Raw genomic sequence first — 25,367 nt, forward strand, 5'->3', positions numbered from 1 at the left:
CTTTTTAATTCTTTTTCATTTTCTCTTTTCTTTTTTCTCTATTGGTGTGATATCTTCTCCTGTGTCTCTTGTAGGTGAGTCTTCACTTTTTTCTTTCATTTCTAATTCTCTTCTGAGTTTGCTCAGATTTCTTTTTATGCCTTCCTATTACCCAGCTCTCTCATTTACGAGCTTTTTAAATTATGATTTATGATGTTTTAAAGCTTCTTTTTCTTACTTTTAGTTTGTTCTGTATTATTAGGTCACAATTTTCATCTCCTTTAGGCCATATTTTTCTGTTGTATCTACATTTTCTATACGTATGCTGTTCATGTTATTATTATCCTCTCTTTCTTGTAATCATTGTATTGGATTTGATCAAAAGCCCTTTTCTGTGGGTCATGTTTATTTCCTGTGCATTTTAAGTGCATTATGTAACATTAAAATTTTATTAGTTCTGTTGATGTTAAGCTCTAAGTTACAAAACTGTTAAACTGTGAGCTGTTGTAAATTAGGTACCATGTCTTTTTCTTGAGCAATATGTTGTATTTAGGAGAGTGGTCTGTCCGTGTCACCTGCCATTGACACCATGCTTGTCCTATAGTCTAGGAGTCTCAGTTATTGTAAATTATATCTGCACTGTAACGTAATGTCTTTGTGAAGTCTAGCTATTTCACTGGGCATCTATAATAGAAAGATAAGTACTTCTTTAATAGGCACTAAACAGATTTTGGAACTGAGTTTGTAGGATTTTTCTCACCTCTCCAACAAAGCAACCTAATTAATGTATAGGATTAGTAGTGCTACTTGGTGCTGGAATGTTTGTGTTAATTAGTTATCCCTGATATGCTGCTGCTGTTTCTTTGTTTTAGGTTAAATGGAAACCACCCTTGGGAGCTGGATGCCTGTGTAGCCATTCTACCACATCAGTGAATTGCAATGAGTGGAGGAGGAGAGCAGCCAGATATCCTCAGTGTTGGAATCCTGGTTAAAGAAAGATGGAAAGTGGTGAGTAGACATTTCAGAGAGAGAGAGAGAGAATGTGTGTGTCTGTACATGTGAGGGATAATTTTTGGTGTCTTTATAAAAATGGCATTTTATTAAGAAATAATACATATATTGCTTATGTGCCTAAAGCAGTTGTTTTCAGTTATTTTCCTATCATTGTTCTGTTTATACCCTAATTCTTATTCTTGCTTCATATAGTAGTAAATTTTCCTAACCTCTGATAGCTAATATTGAGTAAGGTAAACACAAGCGTATTTAGGGAAAGAACAAATTAAAAAAATATATATAGTAAAATGAACTTTCTTTTTTATATCACTACTTTCTATTAAGGAGAATTGTAAGTATGCTTAAAAATAATGAGACTGATATAATGAACCTCCATGTACTCATGCCCTAGCTTAAACAGTTATCAGTTTATGGTCAATCTTGTTTCATTGCTTTAACCTCCCTCCCATAATATTTTGAAGCATATTTCTTACCTTAGCGTTTCTTCTGTACGTACTTCAGTGTGTATCTCTAAAAGATAAAGACTTCTTTTTAAAACATAATCATGATATCATTATCATACCTAAAAAAGTAATAATTTCTTAACATCGTTAAGTATCCTTCTAGCTTTCACATTTCCCTGATTATTTTGTGAATTATTTTTAACAGTTTGAATCAAATTCAGATAAAGTCTGGATATTGCAATTGGTTGACATCACTTAACTTTCTTTTAATTTTCTTGGTTCCTTTTCATCTCTCTTCTTTTCCTTCTAATTTATTTATTGAAGAAACTAGGTCATTTGCCTGTAGAATTTCCCAAAGTTTGGATTTTTCAGATTGCTTTCATGTGGTGTTAATGTGTTTCTCTGTCTCATGTATTTTATGTAAATTGTTAGTTATATGTAGAGGCTTGATTAGATCTGAGTTTAGGTTTGTTTATTGAGATGGGGGCCTTTTTTTCTTAAAGGTTACTGTGAACTTTCAAATGGAGGCACATAGTATCTTCATCATTGCTGAGGTCTATTAATTCATTAGAGATTGCACATTGCTGATATTCTATCATTCCTTCATTTATTAGTTAAAGTACATTTATAAGAGAAATTTCTCATCAACTATTTGATTATTCTGAGATGCAATTTGATTAGGAAAACAGGATAAATGCTTCTTTTTCTTAATTTGCCAGTTTTCAAAATAATGAATTGGTTCCCTAGCATCATCATCTTTTTTTTTTTTAAAGATTTTATTTTTCCTCTTTCTCCCAAAGCCCCCTGGTACATAGTTGTGTATTTTTAGTTGTGGGTCCTTCTAGTTGTGGCACGTGGGATGCCACCTCAGCATGGCCTGATGAGCGGTGCCAAGTCTGCGTGCAGGATTTGAATCATTGAAACCCTGGGCTGCCGCAGTGGAGCACGCGAACTTAACCACTCGGCCACAGGGCCAGTCCCAACCCTAGCATCTTCTAAAAGTGACCAGTGAGATTTATTTTAAAGATTGGCACCTAAGCTAACATCTCTTGCCAATCTTTTTTTCTTCTTCTTCTCTCCAAAGCCCCCCAGTACATAGTTGTATATTCTAGTTGTAGGTCCTTTTGGCTCTCCTATGTGGGTGCCACCTCAGCATGGCTTGATGAGCGGTGCTAGGTCCGTGCCCAAGATCTGAACCAGCGAAACCCTGGGCCGCTGAAGCGGAGCGTGTGAACTTAACCACTCGGCCATGATGCTGCTGGCCCCGAGATTTTTTAAATATAATTAAGAATTTGTGGATTTAAACATATTTAATGTATTTCAGTCCATTGTAGTTATTATCCTTATTGGTGCTCAGGTTGTCTTGTTTGACTAAGGAGACACCCTTCAAGTTGTCTCCTAAGTCCTCTTAACATGATGCTAATTGTCTTTTGATGGCTTCATTGCTCTAGACTTGGAATCTGCCATCTCTCCTCCTGTTAAAGGAGCTATTTTTGTTTTGGACATATTTAAATATATTTTATTGCTACCCAGTCTTTTTTTAACCAAAGTTTTAATTCATTAGCAGGTTTAGCAAAGCTATTTTAGTGGTTTCCTTAATCTATCAGCAGATTGGAAAAAGAAGATTCTTCCTTTAGAAATAAAGATTTTATTTCTCTGGTACAGTTTGAATCATATAGTGTAACTGGTTCAGTGTTTTACTGATTAGGTAAATCAATAGGCTTTGAAAATTTACTCGAATAAATGTAAGAAAAGAACCATGTCATCATCATGGACTGGTGCAGGGAGCTTCTGACAATTGATAATCTTTGTGTGAGTCAGGCATGAGTGTTGCTTTGATGAGAGCTTTGTATTAAATGCTGTGATGAAAGTTGGCTGTTCTCCAGTAGACATATCAAAAGATGACAAATGAAGCTATGCCCTCCGTAGTTGCTCTGTCTTGATAATTAGAGCTAATATTGTGTGGAACATTTTCCCCAAATATGGCAGAGTGGCATTTTTAGTAAGAAATCACAGGCTCTTTGCTAAGGATGGTGTTTTGGTTATCTGTTGTTATGTAACAAACTATGGGGAAAATTTAGAGGCTTAAAACATTTATTTTACTCACAGTTTGTGGATTGGGAATTTGGGAAGAGTTTGTCTGAGTGGTTTGTCTGTTAGCCATATGGGACTAGCAGGGTTAATTGGGTTGGAGGATCCACTTCCAAATGGCTTGTTTGCTGCCACGGGGGTCCTTAGTTCCCTCATCACTGCCATCCTGGTGGCTCATTTTCTAGGACCTCTTCATAGAGCTATGACTTCTCAGAACGGTCACACTTTTTACATGGTAGCTTGCTCTTGAGACACAGAAACTACAAGGTTGGTTAAGAGACATTCTCAGAACTGGTACAGTGTTACTTTGCCATATTTTGTTGGTTAAAGCAATCACAAGATCCATCTAGATTTAAATGGATGGGATATGGACTCTACCTCTCGATGGAGGAGTGGCAAGGTTACATTAAAGAAGAGCAAAAAGGATGGGCGATATTGTTGTGGCCATCTTTGGAAAATACAGTCTGCCACAGGCCTTACCTTTGTTCTTTCCCTAATCTGCATACCCCCATCATACTAAACTGCCTGTGTGTCTCATAAGTATTGATGATATCTTAGGGCTTTGTCAAGCTCAATAAAAGAAATTAACACTCTACTGTTGTTCAAATGACATCATAGGAATAAACCAAGGAGCAAAATCATTTACTTCAGCCTAGATTTTTTGTTCTGTCATTTGGTAAGGTTTTTTGTGAGGTAAAACATGAAGCCACCTCTCATCACAGTCCATAATTAAAAAGATATCCCTTTGGTACTGTTTATGAGTTTTTTAAGTTATACTCAGCTTTGTTTAATGGACAAAATATAAAGAATCATAAGTACCAATCAGGGCCCAAGAAAGAGCAATTTATTTAACTGAAATTAAGTTCTGGAACTTTTTTTAATCCCCAACTCATACTAGAGTTCCTCCTGTTATTCTTCCCATCACCAAACCAGAATAAAGAGGGATTGTGGCTCGTATATATGAAGCAAGGAATATTTATTTAGTAATAATTATATAGTTATCACTTTTGGCAGATGTTATGGGCAAAACAAAAAGTCGAAGGAGTGGCTGGCCCTCTCTTTGGAGAAGCTTAGTTTCACTGTAGGGGGCTGGGTCATTGAAAATGGAAAGTTAAACAACATAAGAGTTAAAAAACAGTATAGTGTGTTAATACAAGTAATAACTGAGGTATTTAGCCTAGTAAAATGATTAAGTGTTTAAGCAAATAATCTCTAGAAATTCAGAATGTAAAGAAATCAGCCTAGATGTAGTAATCAGTACAGACCCAGTGGAGAAAGAAATAGGACTTGAGGTCAGGCCTCTGGGAGGTTAGGATTTAGGACCCTATGACTCCACTGATCACTTCCTACATTATGTCATATCCTAGATATTTGATAATATGGTAAGGAGAAGACCTAGTTTAAGGAAATTGAAGAAGACTAGTTTCATGCTGTATCTAACTTGAAGTATATTACCCATCCCCCTCCCACCCCAGTTTCTCACAGCTCTACAGGTCCAGTTGTCACCAGCTCTTCAGAACTTTCTTGTAATCCCTAGACAAAGATCCTAATATTCCCTAGTTAGGCTAACACATTTTATCAGGAAGAATAAATTGTTTGATGAAAGTGTTTGATCAGAGTTTATTCTTATTTGAGTGCATATATACACACACACACCCTGAGCTCTGAGATAGTTTGGAATAGGATCTGTCTGCCTCTTCTGTGGAGCCTGTTCAGTGCCTCAGAGAGGAGGGTAAATGGTGCAGAGAGGGCTGGGTTCTGGCTGCCCCACTCCTACCTTCCACCTCCCCACATACAGATGTCAACCAGGTTCCCGATAAGATTTCAATTGGCAAAAGATTTTATGGTTTAAAAAGCCTTCAAATGATTACCTTAGAATTAAAACAACAAATCTGATTGTTGAGGGGCCTTGTGGGAAGTGAAGCTTCAGACACTGTGTTGTAATAGTTCTGATGCTGGCTGTAGACCAAATTTTAAATTGTTTGTGACTGAAATAATTTCATTACTCTTTTGTAGATAAACCTGTGGGAAAGATTTTGATGTCATTTCTAGATATTTTCTTTCTTCTTGGCATATGCATAGTTAATTTAACAATCTTGAGATCTTTTATTATAAAATAGGGATAGTAAAATTATATGTTATTTTCTAAATATAAGAGATGAATTGGTTTCCGATGAGAATGTTCTATTAATTTTGTATGCGTATGTTCTTATTTATTTCCAGTTGAGAAAGATTGGGGGTGGGGGCTTTGGAGAAATTTACGATGCCTTGGACATGCTTACCAGGGAAAATGTTGCACTGAAGGTGGAATCAGCTCAACAACCAAAACAAGTTCTGAAAATGGAGGTTGCTGTATTGAAAAAACTACAGGGTAAGCTGTTTTGTATGATATGCCAAACAATTTATAAGTTGCTGTTGTCTTCCTGAACCTCAATTACGTTCTCTAACTATTAATTGAATATTCTGATGTCAGCTTGTTAACATGCTAAACATTTTTCTCTTAGAAATTTTATCGCTACCTAGTAGTAGTAGAAATATTGATTGCTTAGAATAATTGGACTTTGGGAATTCCTTTTCATGGTGAATAAGGATGAGAGAGAGTGAATTACCTGAAACGTTGTGCTTTAGAAAGTGTTTTCATAAGTCTGTTATGGTAAAATTTGCCTTTTTTTTTAAACAACCAAACATAGATACCTCTGAGTTATTTCTATTCGTGTCTTTGGATATTAAACATACTTTAATCACATTAAGGAAGTTGCCTTTAAATCATACTGCAGTATGGATTAAAAATAATACTATTTGTTATGTGTTGGTTTCATTAACTTCAGTTTCATAGAATAACTCTTTCTGGCCCTGTAGTCATTTTTGAGGTCTGTTTTACTACTTAAGTCCCTATTTTTTTACTACAAGGATAAATAATTTTTTTTCTTACATCAATCCAGTGATGTAAAACCCTGAATACATTGCTAGTTTGTATTATCTTTATATTTTCACGTTAATGACATAATTTGATATTACTGATGTTTAAATGTTTTATCTTAATCAAAATTAAAAAGGGGTGATTAGCACGTTAAATGATCTTATTAAGCTCTAGAAGGTTTGATTTTGTTATGGGACGTTCATTAATATCTAAAGGATTTTAGTATTAATACACAGAGCAAAGGAAGTTGCTATAACTGTTGGAAATAGCTATGGTTGGTAGAAATAGCAAGGGTGAAATGCTATGTAGTCTAGGACCCTCAAATTCACGGCCGGCCATGTAGTCTCTAGCGTAAAGGTGCTCTCTTTGTGAATCCCTGATATTTTGAATTCTAGTAAATTAGTTTCTATTAAGTTAATGAAATGTGTATTATGTATTCTGGCAACATCTGTTCTTTGAATCCTTGTCCTTTGCCTTAAGCTTTCTAATTATCCAAGTTTTTCTACCAGTTGCTTCATTTGATTAGTGAATGATGCTGATGAAATTCTGTTTAGTAGGTATTTTTAGCCCAAACTTAGCTTTCCTGAAACATGGAAATCAGGAAGACAGTGGATAGATCAGCACCCGTTGTCACTACTGAAAAAAACAGATAATTGGAGAAGGAAGAATAGGGAAAAAGATGATGCTGTCTTTTTCTTACCTTTTCTCCTTTCTCCCTATTTCTTTCGAGCTGTTCTCAGCTCAGTGACATAGAGGCCACACACAGGTGCAGCTGGAGCTACCTCTTCCTGGGTTGCACAGATCCCAGGAGATCTGTTTTACTCTCAGCCAAGCCCGTAAAGGGTATGTGAACATCAACTTGGCCTGGACAGTGCTGCTTCACCTGTCTTGCTCCTACTTGGCCCTGAGGAGATGCTTCCAGGTGAGGCAGGATACAGCTCTGTAGCCTTTTCAGTAGGTTCTCCTGCCTATTTTGGCCATGTTTTTCAGAATTCCATGTGATAAAGCTTGAAGATCAGTTTCGTATCTTTTAATGGATGAATTGGAGACCCTTGCATGCTAAGTCTCTCCTTTCCTTCTCTTTTATCTTTCATGCTATTACCTAAGATGTTTTTCCTGCCTGCGTATGACCACATGACATCCTATTCCTCAGAACCCTTCACTTTCCAAAAATAAATAGGTTTTTATCTTCTGGTCTGTATTTCAATGAGGCAGCCCTTGACTCTCTTTTCTTGACTTCCTAAGTTACCCATTCTACATCCTGATGCCTCACAACTTCTTTTTGTTGAGGGTGCTTTGGAATCTGGACCCTTTTGAGAACATTTTTATAGGGCTGAGCTGCTCTTGCCTTCCTGTTGGCATAATGACTTCTTACTCAGTGACCCCAGTAAGAAGGCTAATAAGTATCTAAGGAAAACATATATAACCAGAGGCTAACCCTTATAGGATTGGTTGCTTTTAAGTTGATGTTCGATTTTTGATAGCTGGTATAAGGATTTGTTTCTTTAAAGATAAAAAGATACTTTAGGATGAATTTAGCCTAAACTCTAAATTTTGTTGTTTTTAATAAATCATTTCCCCTTTTCAAAGTCCCAGAGTATCTGTGCCTGGATTCCCTCAGTTCTCAATTTTCTCTCAGTCTTTCCTGTACTTAACAACCCTAGATTTCCTCAGATCATGCATAACTCTCATTGGTAGCATGTTCCTTTCTCATTGGCCCTAAAGTGTGAAGGCCTTAGCAGTTTACCCCATCTTTTCTTTTGAATGACCTTCCCCATGCTACTACATCAGATTACTCTTTTTTGAAAGCTCTCTGAACTATTCTAGGTGTATCCTGCGGTTCTTTATTGAATCAAGCTAGACTCCTGGATTGTATTTGGTTTTTATAAATGTGTTTGAATGTTTTAGCCACTTCTAAACTAAACTGTCTGTGTATAGGCCTATTAGGTAGTACTTCTACACTTTAGAGAGTTATTACTCTCTAAAGTATCGCTCCTATGTAGAACCGTAAAACTTATTAAGCTTTTCCTTTGATTAACATCATTGTTCAGAGATACCTGAGATCTTGGAAATATCTCAGAGATATAACCATTTATTTGTGTTTTTTTGTTCTCTCCATTTGTGACTATACTGTCTTCAGACTGTTGTTTTTCACTTTGTTTGCTTTGAAACTCTCTGTGCAGAGGGGATAATTGCCTCCCTGATCTGTTAGATTCTTTTTTTTTCTCTTCTCTCCCATCTTAAATAAGTGTTTTATGGTGACATCCTATCTCCACTTCACCATTTTCATGATCTCTTGAACTGTATTTCACCACACCACTTTTTTTTTTTGATAGTTTTATTTGCAGTGCTGATATAAGAGAAGAAAACCTTCTGTCCTATGATTTCAAATCTGATCACTAGTAATTCTGCAGTACCTCAGGAACCTACCGTCAATACTTTTTAAAAAGTTAGATTTCAGGGCTGGCCCTGTGGTGTAGTGGTTGAGTTTGCACGCTCCACCTCGGCGGCCTGGGGTTCACAGGTTCTGATCCTGGGTGCAGACCTATGCGCCACTCATCAAGCTATGCTGTGGTGGTGTCCCACATATGAAACAGAGGCAGATTGCCACAGATGTTCACCCAGTGAGAATATTCCTCAAGCTGAAAGAGGAAGATTGGCAACAGATGTTAGCTCAGGGCCAATCTTCCTCAAAAAAAAAAAGGTTAGATTTCCATTCCATTCATAACCAAATTTGATACATGTCTAGAATCCTGTGGTGAGATAGGCAAATCTTGAATTTGCTTTTTCCCCTGATTTTTTATTATGAAAAATTTCAAATATACACAAAATAGAATTATATGATGAACATTCATGTACTCAATACTCAGCTTCAGTAAGTATCAGCATTTGGCTCATCTCGTTGCATCTGTATTCTACTCGTTCAGCATTTTTTCCCACCTTGCTGAAGTATTTGACATCATATCATCTATAAATACTTCAGTATGTATCTCTATCTAATAGATAAGGGCTCTGCTCTTTTTTTTTTTTTAATGAAAATATTATTTCATAGAGTCATGAATTACCAGCCAGACAAGGAACTTGTGGGGTTGAGGTGGGGGGTGTTTGGGGATGTCAAAATTTGACAGATATTATTTTGCCTATGAGAGCTTTGTTGATAATTGATGATTTTATGAATCTATTAGATTGTATCAATTAGAACATAGAAAGCCTTAGCCACTTATCCCTCACCAAAAAAAACCCAAAAAGAGTGGTATAAGAACATATTAGTGGTAGTGTATGTTAAACAGTAGGAAAATTTGGGGGACCTGTATTATTGAAAATGTGAAATAATAAGGCAGTGGAAACTCCTCAGGTGACCAGTTTTAAGAATAGATTGGAGAACCTCATTAGAGAGGAAGCCCGTGTTCCAGTTTTTCTTTTTTTTAATTAATAAAACTTTACTTTTTAGAACCATTTTAGGTTTACAGAAAAATTGAGCAGAAAGTACAGAGTTCCTAAATACCCTCTCCCCAGCTACAGTTTCCCCTATTAGTAACGTCTTGCATTACTGTGGTACATTTGTTAAAATTGGTGAGCCAATATTGATACATTATTATTAACTGAAGTCCGTAATTTACATTATGGGACTCCTTTTTTAATAACATAAACACAATAGTCTTAAACACCTAACAAAATTAAGTTATTTCTCAGTACCATCTAAAATCTAGCCAGTGGTTAATTTCTCCCCTTGTCTCAAAAATGTCTTGACAAGGTTGTCTTGTTCAAACCAAGATTCACAGACATGGTGGACACATTTCATTTGATTGACATGTCTCTTAAGTCTCTCTCAATCTATAAGAGTTCCCCTACCCCCAACTTTTTTTCTAACCTTTCCATTTATTTATTGAAGAAATGAAATTCTTAGCTTAATAGAATAGTCCAAATTCTGGATTTGGCTGATTGCATCCTTGTGGTATCTTTTAACATATTCCTGTATCCTCTGTGTTTTCTGTGAATTGGTGGTTAGATCTAGAGGTTTGACATACATGTTGTTGTTATTTTTGGCAAGAGTACATTATTTAGATTCATTGTTTCCATATGGGTTGCAGCATAGTTATTTTTCTGATTCTTTTATTGCTTCCAAATTTCTGAACTGGAATTATTGTACAAAGTAGAACTTGATTTCATCAGCTGTTTGTTTCCCCTGAAATGTAATTACTGCAAGAAGGGCAGAATAAAAGCTTGACTTTTCTTCCCTTTTATTTACTAATTTTCAGAATAATGAGTTGTGCCCTTATGTGACCAGTGAGTTTTTTGTTTTGAGTATCATTATGAACTTATGGATTTTTGTGTTTTATTTCAACCCATTGCAGTTGTTATTCTTTTGATGCTCAAGTTCTCACATTTGACTAGTGGAAGCCCTTTCAAGTTGGCTGCTGTGTGCTTCTGGTAGAACTCCAGCATTCTGTGATATCATCCTTGCTTTCTGGCACAGCACATGTTTCAGGCATTCCTTGAACTTTCCATGTGCCATAGTTGGAATCAGGAATCCTGTTTCTCAGAGCAGCTCTGCTTCCTTGTATTGGGAAACAACTGAGACCACAGTATGTGCACTAGGGCAATAATGCTATTGAGCCAATACAGCTCTCTCTATAGGTTTTAATAAGTACTGGATTTTGCCTGGTTTATTCTTATGTGCACTTTTCAATTTGTTTCCATTGTTTATTTTTAAAAATACATTTATGTTCTCTTTTAAATTGCAGGCCTCTTACAGGACAGGAATTATGTACATTTAAACTTGACATTTGTGCTTAGTAGCAAAATGATAGCACACAGTAGCTTTGTATTTGGTGATAGCGTACATTTCTAAATGGAGATGTGGGAGAATAGGATAACAACTCTTCTATTTTTGGTTGTTATTTTTTCCTCAGCTTCATTTTTTTTTTTTTTTTGGTAAGAAAAAGAAATAATGAGGTCTGGGATAATTTGTTAAAGAGTGCTTATAAATACTAATTGATAAAAGTCACCTTTGGATGACTAGGGCTTAGATTCTTAAAACCATGTTAGATAGAGATTCAACTCTTCATTGTTATAAAAGATAGTCACTTGGATCTTCCAGAAAATGATATCTATTTGGTTTAGAAGGTTTTATCTTTGCATATAGGTGAGTCTAATGTTTTGGGAATTCAGAATATTGTCAAATTACTATAATTTATACTTAGTATATCTTTTCATCAAAGGAAGTTTTCCTAGGATCTTTAAAAGTTTATGTTTTGTATACTTGCTTACAGTTGGTATAAAAATATATACCTAAGCATAGAAGTAGTTTCTCTTTAAAAGTATGCTAAAGGACCAGTCCTGGTGGTCTAGCGGTTAAGTTCCATGTGCTCCACTTGGGCGGCCTGGGTTCACTTCCCGGATGCAGACCTACACTGCTCTGTTAGCGACCATGCTGTGCGGGCAGCCCACATTTTGAAAAATAGAGGAAGATTGGCATGGATGTTAGAAGGACAAATCTTCCTTAGCAAAAAAAAAATTAATTAAAAAAATGGCTATAATTCAGATTTCTCACTAATACTTATGTGTATTCCTCCATAACGTGTTCAATCTAATGGAGTTTATTGTATTTAAAAATTGCTGGTTAAATCAATGAATGACTAAAAAGTTGTCCGGCCTTTCTTTCCCATTTTAGCTCTTTACCTCATGTTGTGAATGATCAGCATCATCTTATCTCTTGGGCCCTTTCAGAGTACCAACTTGAGTAAAACTGAGGTTTTTCTCTTTATGTATTACCTTGGATGGGAAGGTAATTAAATAAACACCTACTTAATTATTTAAAAGTTTTTCTCCTCTAAATCTTCTAAAAACAGGTGAAGATCCTATTAATATCAAGAAATAAAAGAGTAAATGCCATTGTTTGATAACCAAATACTTTTATTATTCTCATTTGAAATAGCTGAGAATTAATTTCTGTTGCCCCATATAAATGCAGGGAGGGGCTAGCCCCGTGGCATAGTGGTTAAGTTTGGTGTGCTCTGCTTTAATGGCCTAGGTTCATGGGTTTGGATCCTGGGTGCGCACCTACACTACTTGTTGGTGACCATGCTGTGGCGGCAACCCACATACAAAATAGAGGAAGATTGGCACAGATGTTAGCTCAGGATAATCTTCCTCAAGCAAAAAGAGGAAGATTGGCAACAGATGTCAGCTGAGGGCAAATCTTCCTCAGCAAGAAAAGATAAATAAATAAAATAAATGCATGGAAAAACTACATTTTTCCTTATAGCCCATAAAGAAGAAGTGATTTTGACTTCCAGGGACTTTTTTTTTTACCCTGAAATATTGGTCCTGGATTTTATTTTTGCCTTGGAGACTGCAGCGCAAAAGCTGAGGGTTGGGAAGAAGGGTTACTATTGCAGAAGTATGTTTTCTGCCTTCCGTATTTGAAGTCTCCAGCCACTGCCACAAAGTATGACTACTCTCTTTCCTCCGGTCATGAGAACGTAAGAGATATGTAGTTTCCAGATTAGACCACTGGTCTATCCAGTATAGAAAACTGTCTGTGAAAGTTACTCCCAAGTTGCTTGCCTTCGTTTTAGGTTCATCTGTTCCATCAAAGGGGTTTAGAAGATCTCTGATAACTCCTTTTGTGGGAGAGCCGTAGTAGTTGAACTATGGGAGCTAAAAGGTAAAGATAAACCCTTACCCCTCATTATATCCTTTAACCTTTTGTAAATTTTTCATCTGCCCTTTCATTTCTTTCAACCTGTGCATTTTTCCCCTAAAGTAACTTTTGCTTGCCTTAGTTACGACTCATCTGTTTCATCAAAGGTGTTACGGGATCTCTGAGAACTTTATCTGTTCATTTTTACATTTCCCTTCTTGAAAGGTTTCACATTATCTGCTAGCTTGGGGATTTGTCTGTTCATTACTCTGTTTGGGTTTAGAAAAACGACATATAGGAAATAGAATAGGCGTAGATTAAGGAGCAGAAATCCATTTTCTTGAAAGAGAATGTTAAGTATATCTGTGTGTCTTTGTATACATGTACACACATATATTTATATGTACTTTACATGTACAAAGAAAGGCTGGAGTCATACAGAACTCAGGAAGCCACTGGGAATGGTTATGTTTGCGTATTGGAATTAGGGGGACCAGGAAAGGAGAGGATCTTTTACTTTTTTCCTTTATACCTTCAGTGCTGAAGAAATTAAAAAGAATACAAACTTTTTTTGATAGTAAAAATGTAATATAATGATGATTATAAATATCTTCAAAATCCATTCTTACTGTTTATCTTCTCTTTAAATTTCTCAATGCTTAAAAATACATGGTGGGCCGGCTCAGTGGCCTAGTAGTTACGTTTGGGCATTCTACTTCAGTGGTCCAGGGTTTGCCAGTTTGGATCTCAGGCGTAGACCTACACACCACTTATCAAGCCATGCTGTGGCAGGCGTCCCACATATAAAATAGAAGAAGATGGGCATGGATGTTAGCTCAGGGCCAATCTTCCTCAGCAAAAAGAGGAGGATTGGCAGTGGATGTTAGCTCAGGGCTAATCTTCCTCAGAAAAACCAAAACATGGTAAATTAGTACAATGTAATGTAATTAAAAAACTCTTTTGTGTTGTGAACTTATTTTATAAATGGTTGGTAATATCTTACTTGTAGGGAGATCTATAGCAGTGTTTGAGTGCTGAGTGTTAAGCTCATTCTTGCTTACCTTGTTTTATTATCTTATATCTAGTTCATATGTAAGGCCTCCTTCCATCTTTTTTACAACCCTTTTTAAGGGTGTAAGTGTTCACGGTAAAAAAAATTTAAAAATGAAACAGAAGAGTAAAGTGTAAAAAAGTTTCCTTTCTCTTAGCTCCTCACTCTCCTTCTCCAAAGTTAACCACTGTTACTGATTTCGTGTTTTTTTCCAGAAATATTCAGTACGTATTGTAATCTATCCACACACATATATATGTAATCATATGATATAGGTATAGTATATATATAATCATATAGAATCATAACCATATATAAGATTATATACCTGGGTATATGTGTATATCTATGTGGATATATAGCCATGAATATATATGATATATATAATGATGTGATTGTGTGTGTATATATAAAATCTCTCTCCCTTACTCACATCCCCCAACAACATGTGGAATCATACTAGATATATATACTGTTCTGCAACTTGATGTGACCCCTTAGATTCAGACAGTAAGTCTCATTTTTTATGCTCTGCAGCGGGACTAATCCTTCAAATGTGCCGATTAGATCATGTCACTCCCCAGCCTTTGCTAAAACACTTCAGGGCCTTCCTTTTCTCAGGTAGAGTACACCCATCTTAACATAGCATGGAAAACCTTGAATTGACTCCTGCCTGCTTCTCTAGACTCTTTTTCTTGACTCTTTTGGGCTTACTCTCAGTTATCTTGAACTTTTTTCAGTTTCTTAAACAGCTTATGCCTCTTATCTGCAATCTGCTTCCTCTGTTGCATACTTTGGATAACTCCTACTTTTTTTTTCATCTTTTAAAAAATTTATAACAGTCCTAGTGTTTATAAAAATCCATAGGTAAAGTAAGATTTAAAGAAATAAAGCAAAGTACAATTAAGAACTTCAGTATTTTTTCCTAAGCATATAATATCCGAAGTATATATGCTTAAAAAAAATGTGATCCTACTAGCTTGTTTGCTCCCTTTTCCTCTATAAGGTTATTACAGGATTTATTTATTTTTAATTTTTTATTTCTTATAATCAAAGTTATACAAATAGTTTAAATAATCAATCAGTTCTACAAAGTTTGTTATGAAAAACAGTAGTCCAAATTCTGGTTCCGGATAAGATGGAGTAAGCACACTTCACCCTGTCTCTCCCACTGAATGCAGCTATAAAACCTGGACAGAATGCTTGGAGTGGCTATTTGAGGACTCTGAAAAATAAATTGTAGAAGGCAGATTGGGGAAGAAGACCAGAATTCAAAGTACCACTGAGCCGGCGGTGAGTTTGCCATTTTTTTTCTTCCAGTATGCCCCAGGCTGAACGTACTGTATCCTGAAACTTGGAAGTGAGCATTATTAACACAGACAGAAAAAGCTCCAGGAGAAGCCCTGTAGTTCTGACTCAAGAAGTCAGAAAGGGATCTCTTTTTTCTTCTTTTTTTCCTTTCACTCTCTTGCACCCCAGACCTCAAGCAATCCTTGGCAGCTGCTGCAGTGGCCTCAGTGAGGGCAGGCAGGAGCCTAAATCTCAGAGGAGGGGAACTTTCCTCTCAGATTGGAGGAGCTGTGGTCTCAAGAGATTGGGGCGAATTTCATTGCTTTTCTTCTCCCTCTGCTCCTCTGTTGCTTGGCCCTGATGTCGGCAGAGTCATGGGAAGTACACAGCAGAATGGAGTTACTGAAGCCCCAGCTTTCTGCTGGAAGGCTGGAAAAGGGGAACCCCCGGGAACTGAAAGACTGCAAGAGAATGAGGAGCTTGGGAAACTGACCACGTAAGTTGCTTACGGACTCCTGAGCTGACTTCCGAGCTCTGGATGTATGAGCCTGATCCTAAACAGCATACATAAATGTTGAGGACTGAATTATGGGATAGACCACCACCACCCAAGCCCCAAACTGGACACTGCGTGGGACAGTTATGTAATACATTCAATATGACTACAAAGGCTTTGCAAATTGAATAGAAATTGGAAATACAACCCAGAAGGCTGGTCAGAACTTGACGTGTGAACCAAACTGTCAATTACTGGCTAAAACAGAAACACCAACATTCTCAGTGGGACTTAAACAAGATCCAGAGTCTCATAACCTAATATTCAAAATATCCAGAATACAATTTAGAATTACTCAGCTTAAAAAGAACTAGAAAAATCCATACTCACATGGGAAAAGGCAAAAAAATGCCAATGCCAAGATCACACAGATGTTAAAATTATCTCAAAAAGACTCTTAAAATTAGCTATTATGACCATGTTCCAGGAATGAGTGGGAAGATAGGAAGTCTCAGGAAAGAAATAGAAGATATAAAGAAGAAATAAATGGGAATTTTAGAACTGAGAAATACAATAATGGAAATTAAAAACCTCACTGGATGGGCTCATTATCAGAGTGGACATGACAGATGAAAGAGTGAACTTGAAAATAGATCAATAGAAATGATCTGATTTGAACAATGGAGAAAAAAGGCTAAAAATAAATAAATGAACAGCCTCAGGGACCTATGAGACTATCATAGGTCTAACATTTGTGTCATCAGAGACCCAGAATGAGAAGAGAGTGAGTGTGGTGCAGCAAAAATATTTGAAGAAATAATGGAATACATATTGGAAAGGAAGAAATAAACTGTTCCTATTTGCAGATGGCATAATTGTCTATGTAGAAAATCCCAAGGAATCCACAAAACAATTCCTAGAATAAAAGAGTCTAGCAAATGGTTCAAGATCAACCCACAAAAAGCAGTCGTATTTCTATATGCTAGTGATAAACAATTGAAAACTGAATTGAAAAGTAATTTACAGTAGCTCCCCCAAAATGAAATACTTACATATGAGTGTAACAAAATACGTATAAAATCTCCATGCTGAAAACTATAAAACCCTGATTTAAAAGATCAAAGAAGATTTAAATGAATGGAGAGATGTTTTATTCATGAATTGGAGGATTCACTATGGTAAAGATGTTGATTCTCCCCAAATTCATCTATAGATTTGGTGCAATACCAATAAAAATCCCAACAGCATTGTTTGTAGTTGTAGAGAAACTGAATCTAAAATTTCTGTAGGAAATCAAAGGACCTAGAAAAACCAAAACAATTTTGAAGAAGAAGAATGTTGGAAAAATCGAACTGCGTGATTTAAAACTTAGTACAAAGTGATCATAATCAAGACTTTGGTTTTGGCAAAAGGATAGACATATAGATTAATGAAATAGAATAGAGAGTCCAGAAATAGACCCACACAAATATGGCCAATCATTTTTTTACAAAGTTGTAATGGGAAAAAAGAACAGTCTTTCCAATAAATGGTGTTGAAACAATTGGACATCCGTGTAGAAAAATAGTGAACCTCGACCTAAACTACACATATTATACAAAAATGAACTTAAAATATATCACACATCTAAATGTGGAATATAAACCTAGATAACTTTTAGAAGAAAACATAGGAGAAAACTCTTTGTGACCAGAGTGCAGGCAAGAAGTTCTTTTTCATGACACTAAAAGCATGATTCATGAAAAAAGAAATTGATGAATTGGACTTCATCAAATTAAAAACTTTGCTTGCAAAAGATGCCATTAAGAGAATGAAAGGGCAGGTTAGAGACTGGGAGAAAATATTGTACATCACAAACCTGCAAAGGATTTATATTCAGATTATATAAAGAACTCTGAAAACTCAACAGTAAGAAAACAATCCAATTAAAAATCTTTAATAGGCTTTGACAGAGAGTGTGTAGAGTGGCAAATCAGCTCATGAAAAGATGTTTACCATAACTAGCCATTAGAGGAATGCAAATTACAACCATGGTGAGTTACCACTGCACATCTGTTAAATGGCTTAAATTAAAACTCTTGACAATACTAAGTGCTGATGAAGCTGTGGAGCAACTGGAATTCATACATTGCTGGCGGCGGGTTGCAAAATGATGCAGCTCCTCTGGAAAACAATTAAACATATACTTACCATATGTTAAATATGTATTTACTATGTGACCCAGCAGTCCCACTCCTAGGCACTTACCCAAGAGAAATGAAAATCTATGTTCATACAAAAGCATGTACATGAATATTTATATTCCACTATGGTATATCCATACAGTGGAATACTATTCAGCAATAAAAAAGAATGAACTACTAATATGCAAAACATCTCTCTAATTTCTTCTTAGGGAAATCTTTTTAGGAACCTCCTAGTCTGCTCCGGTCAGGCTTGGTTATTTTCTGTGTTCACAACTATCATCCTTGGATCACCACTCAGCATCTTTCTGGGGATTCCCATTGCGTCTCTTTTATGTTGTGTGCCTTGTTGAATCCCTTTCTCTTTTTCATTTGTTCTGATTTTAGTGAAGCACCTCTCTACTAGCTTTCTGAGTAAAGGGTGCATGGGAAGTATATTTTTGAGAGCTCTCTTGCATGTCTGAAAGTGTTTTCATCCTACCCCGATGTTTAAATGAAAAACTGACTTGGTATAAAATTCTAGGTTGAAAATAATTTTGCTTCAAAAATTTCTTTTTAAGCTCACTGTAGTGGTTTAGAAGTGTACTTCCATTATGATTCCCATTGCTTTGGCAACTTGTAAGTTTTTCTCTTTTTTCCCCAGTGTTCTGCAGTTTCATGATGATATACAGTGGTATGAATGTATTTTCATCTAGTGTGCCAGGCTATGTCTTTTATTGAAACTCCTGAGCTGAAGGTTTTCCTTGGGAAGTTTTCTTGAATTATTTTGTTGGTGATTTCCACCCCTCTGTTTTCTCCGTCTTCTCTTCTGGAATACCTGTTATGCAGATCTTGGGCCTCTTGGAGTGGTCCCCTAATTCTTTATCTTTTCCCTCCTATTTTTGCATATAGTTGTCCATCCATTTTTGTAATAGATAAGTACATTTTTTAAGTAGATAGGGTTATGAAATTGTGCTCATTTTTTAAATTCTAACCACAAAGCCTGATAGTTTTTTTGTGTGTTTTTTTTTGAAGAAGATTAGCCCTGAGCCAACGTCTGCTGCCAATCTCTCTTTTTGCTGAGGAAGACTGGCCCTGAGCTAACATTGTGCCCATCTTCCTCTACTTTATATGTGGGACACCTGCCACAGCATGCCTTGCCAAGTGGTGCCATGTCCGCACCCAGAATCCAAACCGGTGAACCCTGGGCTGCTGAAGCAGAATGTGCAAACTTAAACGCTGTGCCGCCAGGCTGGCCCCTAAGCCTGATAGTTTTAAATTGGCAATAGTGATAGGATAGAGAGTCTTGTTTAAATGATAGAATTCCCTTTGATGGTTATCTAGAGTGAGGAGTTTGGAAGCTTCCTTCTGCCTTTGGCTCCTGGTGAGCTACGTAGAACCTAAGGGATTGTTAGAGGGACATCCTCGTTAGAGCTGATAGGAGCCTTTGTTCCTTAGACTCCTTGGCTGGATTATTTTTCCTAGGGCCGTGGTTTAGAGGACATCCCTTCCTTCTTTTTGTATCACTGTCAAGTTTAACTCAGTCGAGCTCCAAGCTCTGTGATACATTCTAACCCAACTAATCTGTTGATTTCTCTGTAATGCTTGTTCTTTGTCCTCGAAAACTTTGCAATCTTACACTGTCTGTGATAGTTTGTAATAAGTTCATTTCTCTCAACAAGATTGTAAATTCTTTGAGGACCTGTGCCTTGTGTTCATCTCCCATGGTGTAGATATTTCATCAGTTGTTATTAGTGGGGTAGGTGTGGTTTGTTTTGTTGTTTGTTTTTGGTAAGGAGATGGTAAATATGAAGAGTGAATGGTAGATGGATGAGGAAGCTGAGACTGGTTTGGTTGTGTCCTTGGCAGTCTAGTAGTAGTCCAGCTTTGCAGAATCCCGCTATTTTCTAATTTGTAATTGATCTGGAAATTATTCTTGAGTTCCAGAGCATCCTTGTTAGTGGGTTTGGGATACTTTTTGCTCAGCTCTTCACTTTGTTACTAAATGGCTTTTTTATTTAAAAAGGAAAATGATTGATGCCCCTTTCTGATTGTTTTACTTTCCTCTATCAGCAAGTCGTGTACAATTACCTACCTTTTGCATTGTATTGTTACTCTTCTTAATATTTAATGATGGGCTGTAAACCACCACACCACCACCTGCCATAGTTTTAAGCTCTTGAATTGAAAGCAAGAGTAGTAGATAATTGTCTGAAATTCTAAGAACAAAAAGATTCGTTAGGTTATATGCGTTTAGTTTAGAGTACAAAATATCTATTCCTTTAAAAAAAGACTTTGGGCATTTAGAGAAGGGTTTATCACTACTTGCTGTTGATGAATAGAAATCCTTTTTTCTATCACAGTTAAAATCTGTGCAAGGTGCTACTTTGTCTACAATATCTATAGATGTTATCTATCTGTATAAATTAAATCTACTTCTTACTGTCTTTTTTGGGTGGAGAGATCACTGATTATTTCTCTTGTGCACTTGAGCTTGGTGACAAACCACACACAAAGCATTCCCTATTGAGTCAGAGTGGTCAAGAGCTAGAAGATTTAAAAAAACCCTTAGTGGTGGTATTTCAAGTGACTGGTAAGATCACTTGAAGATCTGTTTTGTACATTCAGGATTCCTTTAGTCTTTTAGAGGATTTCTTTAACATAAGAGACACAGAAACAGAAAGTTAAAATTGGTTTGTTGCTGTATTCGCATCCTATATTATCTTGTGGTCAACAGCCTGTGACTCCTAGTGATGAGTGCTGCCTTGCTGACTCCTCTTCCTTTCTAGTTCCATCTGTGCACCAGAATCTAGTGCCCTTATTTGTCTCCAGAGGACTGTTATTTTAATTGTCTTGTTTATTTTTCCCCCCTTAGGGCCTTGCTCGGTGACTAACTTGCTAGTATCTAAAAATCTGATCCTGAGTATTAATTAGTCAATATTGCCTCCCACAGGGATATTTGGATTTTAAGAGTTGTATTTGATTTGAGGAGATGAGGTTGAGGGAAATAATGTGAGCAAAAAACAAAGTAGAGCATTTGAGAAGGAGAATAAAAAAGAAACAGACCTCATCAGAGTATATAATTCATGTTGAAGAACTGAAGGAAATGAGGTTTGATGAGAAATGTAGAATGCATCTTGAATTCTAGGTTTACCATTGTAATCTTATTTCTCCAAGCTTTATTGTTTATGCTTTCTTGAGTAGGCAAATGACATGATAAAAACAATGTTTTAGGGAGATTATCCTATGAACAGCATATGGGCAGTGTCAATATGGGACATGTTTGGCCTGGTCCCCTGAAGTATAGTCAGATTTGACAGAATGTGTGGGGGCAGGGAGATGCCAGGTGAGCCTGGTCAATAGATAATAGGTGGTAGCCCATTAGAGCAGTCAACATCAGGTGAGTCCAGTAGGATGTTTATAAGAGATAAATGGAGCACAGGACAAGACAGGCTGGTGCTTCTCATTCTGAGGTGGACATTTGATACTGTGGGGCGGGGAGAGGAACAGTGGAGTGGGGAAGAAGGGGCAAATGGCCTTAGCCCTAGAAAGTCCAGGGTACTAGATAGTTTACAAATCCTTATTTTTCATTCTCTCTTCCTTCCTTCTTTCCTCCTTAGGCACCTGGTAAATTTGAACCACTATGCTAAGTGCTAGGGATATAAACAAGGCATGGTCTTTGTCCTCAGGGGCTTACAATAAGTCAGGCTATCATACAGAGAGTGAATAGTGACATTGTAGAATGGTAATTTTATAAGAAAAGTGTATATGGGGCCAGCCCGGTAACGCAACAGTTAAGTTTGCACTATCTGCTTCAGTGGCCCGGGGTTCACTGGTTTGGGTGCTGGGTGCGGACCTGTGCACCACTTGTCAAGTCATACTGTGGCAGGTGTCCCACATATAAAACGAGTAGAGGGGGGCCGGCCCTGTGGCTGAGTGGTTAAGTTTGTGCGCTCTGCTTCAGTGGCCCAGGGTTTCACCAGTTCACATCCTGGGTGCGGACATGGCACTGCTCATCAAGCCATGCTGAGGCAGCATCCCACATGCCACAACTAGAAGGACCCACAACTAAAAATAGACAACTATGTACTGGGGAGCTTTGGGAGAAAAAGGAAAAATAAAATCTTTAAAAAAAAAAAAAGGTAGAGGAAGACGGGCATGGATGTTAGCTCAGGGCCGATCTTCCTCAGCAAAAAAAAAAGAAAAAAAGAAAGAAAAATGTATAAAAAAGATCCGTAGGAGTATTGAGAAGGGAACAAAATGGAAACTAGGCATAAACCCAATTGTCAGAACCAGGGAGTTAGATCAGGACAAGACTAGCAGCAAGAGTGGATGGATGATGACATCCAGATAATTGTGATGGGTAGAGCTCCATAAATGTTTCCTGCTGAGCCTATCGGAGAGAGTGACGTGGGCTTGAGTCATTAGATGTGACTTAAGTGGCACCAGTAACGTGGAGAGGAAGGATATGGTGGCAGGGAACCAGTGAGGGCCTTAAAGTATTTAGAGAACATAGAGGCAAAGGATCCCAGTTAAAGCTCTATGAGATGTTAATGTCCTAGGCCAAGGTAGTCAGTCACAGGAGTGAACAGAGAGGCGATGAGCAAAGGATAAGAACTGGCAATTCACAAAAAAGGAAACTTAAACAGTCAATGGACGGATGAAAAGATGCTCAACCTCACTAGTAATTAAAGAAATGAAAATTATAGCAAGACACTATTTCATGCCCAACATATTAGCAAAAATAAAAAATTCTAACAATACTAAGTATTGGTGAAGATAGAGAAATGAGAGAACTCCCTCAGGTCCAGATAGTAGAATATAAATTGGTACAACCGCTTTGGAAGGCAATTTATACCTCTCATATAATGATGATACTAGCCACTATTTATTGTTCTGTGCCAGGCATTGTTTTATTTTTAGTTTTATTTATTTATTTTTTTGAGGGAGATTAGCCCTGACGTAACTACTGCCAGTCCTCCTCTTTTTTGCTGAGGAAGCCTGGCCCTGAGCTCACATCCGTGCCCATCTTCCTCTGCTTTATATGTGGGACGCCTACCACAGCATGGCGTACCCAGTGGTGCCATGTCCGCACCCGGAATTCGAACTGGCAAACCCCAGGCCGCCAAGAAGCAGAATGTGCGCACTTAACCGCTGCGCCACTGGGCCAGCCCGAGGCATTGTTTTAAAAATATGTTATTTGATTTAATTCTTACCATAACTTTTCCCTCATTTTATAGTTGAGAAAATGGAGTCTAAGATTGAATAATCTGTCCATGGTCACAAAAGTGGTGAATACAAGAGACAGGATTTTAGCTTAGATCTGTCTCATTCCAAAACTAGTTCTCATAATCACTAAGCTTTAATAATAGTAATTCGGAACATATATTGAGCACTTACTAGGTACCAGGCAGTATATTAAGTAATTAGGCATACCTTAGCTGATTTCACTTGCACAGTAACCCTTTGAGGTAAGTGCTATTGCTACTCCTCATGGCTTGTAGAGATTAAGTAGCAAGCTAGCAAGTGAAAGAACTGATGTTTAACTGATAGCTAACTCCAACAGTCTTGAGCACATGTGCTTTTCCTCCGCACAAACTGGAAGATCCAGAGATAGGATAGGCTTTACGTATATTTTGATCTGAATTCTGACTTTTTTTTTCCCTTCCAGTTTTGTTGAGGTGTAATTGACATATAACTTTATATTAGTTTAAAGTGTACAACATAATGATTTGATTTGATATGTGTATCTATTGTGGAATGATTACCACAAATTTAGTTAATGTCCATCACCTCATGCAGTTACGTTTTTCTTTTTCTTATGATGATAACTTCTAAGATCTACTCTCTTAGCAACTTTCAAATGTACAGTACAATATTGTTACCTGTACTCACCATGCTGTACATTACATCCCCAGGAGTTAGTTATTTTACAACTTGAAGTTTGTACCTTTTGACCACCTTCACCCATCTCCCCCACCCCCCACCCCCTGCTTCTGGTGACCACCAATGTGTTCTCTGTTACTGTGAGTTTGGCTTTTTTAGGTTCCACATATAAGTGAGATTATACAGTGTTTGTCTTTCTCTGTCTGACTTACTTCACTTAGCATAATGTCCTCATGGTCTGTCCATGTTTTTGCAAATGACAAGATTTCTTTGTTTTTTATGGCTGTATAATATTGTTTTATATATATATATATATATATATATATATATCTACACCACTTTTTCTTTATCCAGTCATCTGTCAGTGGACGCTTATGTTGTTTCCATGTCTTGGCAGTTGTAAATAATGCTGCGATGAACATAGGGGTGCAGATATCTCTTCTAGATAGTAATTTCATTTCCTTCGGGTATATATACCCGAAAGTAGAATTCTTACTATCTTCTTTGGAAAAGGTGTCTCTTCAGGTCCTCTGCCCATCTTTTAATGTCTGTTTTTTTTGCTATGGAGTTGTAGGAGTTCTTTATGTATTTTGGATATTAACCCCTTATCAGATATATGATTGTTAGTGTATAGAAATGCAACTCATTTTCATATGTTAGTTTTGTATCCTGCAACTGTACCATCTTCACTTATTATTTCTAAAACTTTTTTGGTGGATTCTTTCTATATAATAAAGTCATGTCATCTGCAAATAGTGACAGTTTCACTTCTTCCTTTCCAATTTCGATCCCTTTTATTTCTTTTTCTTGCCTGACTGCTCTGCCTAGGACTTCCAATACTATGTTAGATAAGACTGGTGAAAGTGGTCATCCTTGTCTGGTTCCTGTTTTTAAAAGGATAGCTTTCAGTTTTTCTCCCTTGAGTATATTTTTAGCTGTGTATTTGTCATATATGGCCTTTATTATGTTGAGGTACGTTCCTTCAATACCCATTTTACGCTTTTATCATAAATGGATGCTGTATCTTGTCAAATGCTTTCTCTGCATCTATTGGAATGATCATGTGATTTTTATTTTTCATTTTGTTAATGTGGTGTATCACATTGATTGATTTGCAGATGTTAAACCATCCCTGCATCCCTGGACTAAATCCCACCTGATCATGGTGGATGATCTTTTAAATGTAGTGTTGTATTTGATTTGTGAATATTTTGTTGAAGATTTTTGCATCGATGTTCATCAGTGATTTTGGCCTGTAATTTTCTTTTTTTGTGTTGTCCTTGTCTGGTTTTGGTATCAGCATAATGTTGGCCTCATAGAATGAGTTAGGAAGCTTCCCCTCCTCTTCAATTTTTTGGAAGAGTTTAAGGATAGGTATTAAGTCTTCTT

The 25,367-nt window shown here is 36.9% G+C and overlaps 1 protein-coding gene across 12 annotated transcripts in view; it reads left to right on the plus strand.

Annotated features, from left to right (window-relative positions):
- The window catches only part of TTBK2 (tau tubulin kinase 2), a 142,513-nt gene that overhangs the window by 29,479 nt on the left and 87,667 nt on the right, over nucleotides 1–25,367 (plus strand). For 4 of the 12 annotated variants that reach the window (XM_070238425.1, XM_001503219.6, XM_023619122.2 and 1 more), the window contains 2 exons: nucleotides 852–987; nucleotides 5,751–5,898. In XM_070238425.1, the coding sequence (XP_070094526.1) occupies nucleotides 919–987; nucleotides 5,751–5,898 (217 nt within the window). In that variant the 5' untranslated portion in view covers nucleotides 852–918. Of the gene's footprint in view, nucleotides 1–851; nucleotides 988–5,750; nucleotides 5,899–7,177; nucleotides 7,370–12,121; nucleotides 12,236–13,028; nucleotides 13,118–14,681; nucleotides 14,766–15,325; nucleotides 15,438–25,367 lie in introns of those variants that run through there. The other 8 variants (XM_070238459.1, XM_070238448.1, XM_070238466.1 and 5 more) reach the window with 6 other exon arrangements.

This window comes from Equus caballus, chromosome 1 (assembly GCF_041296265.1).
Source record: "Equus caballus isolate H_3958 breed thoroughbred chromosome 1, TB-T2T, whole genome shotgun sequence".
NCBI lineage: Eukaryota > Metazoa > Chordata > Mammalia > Perissodactyla > Equidae > Equus > Equus caballus.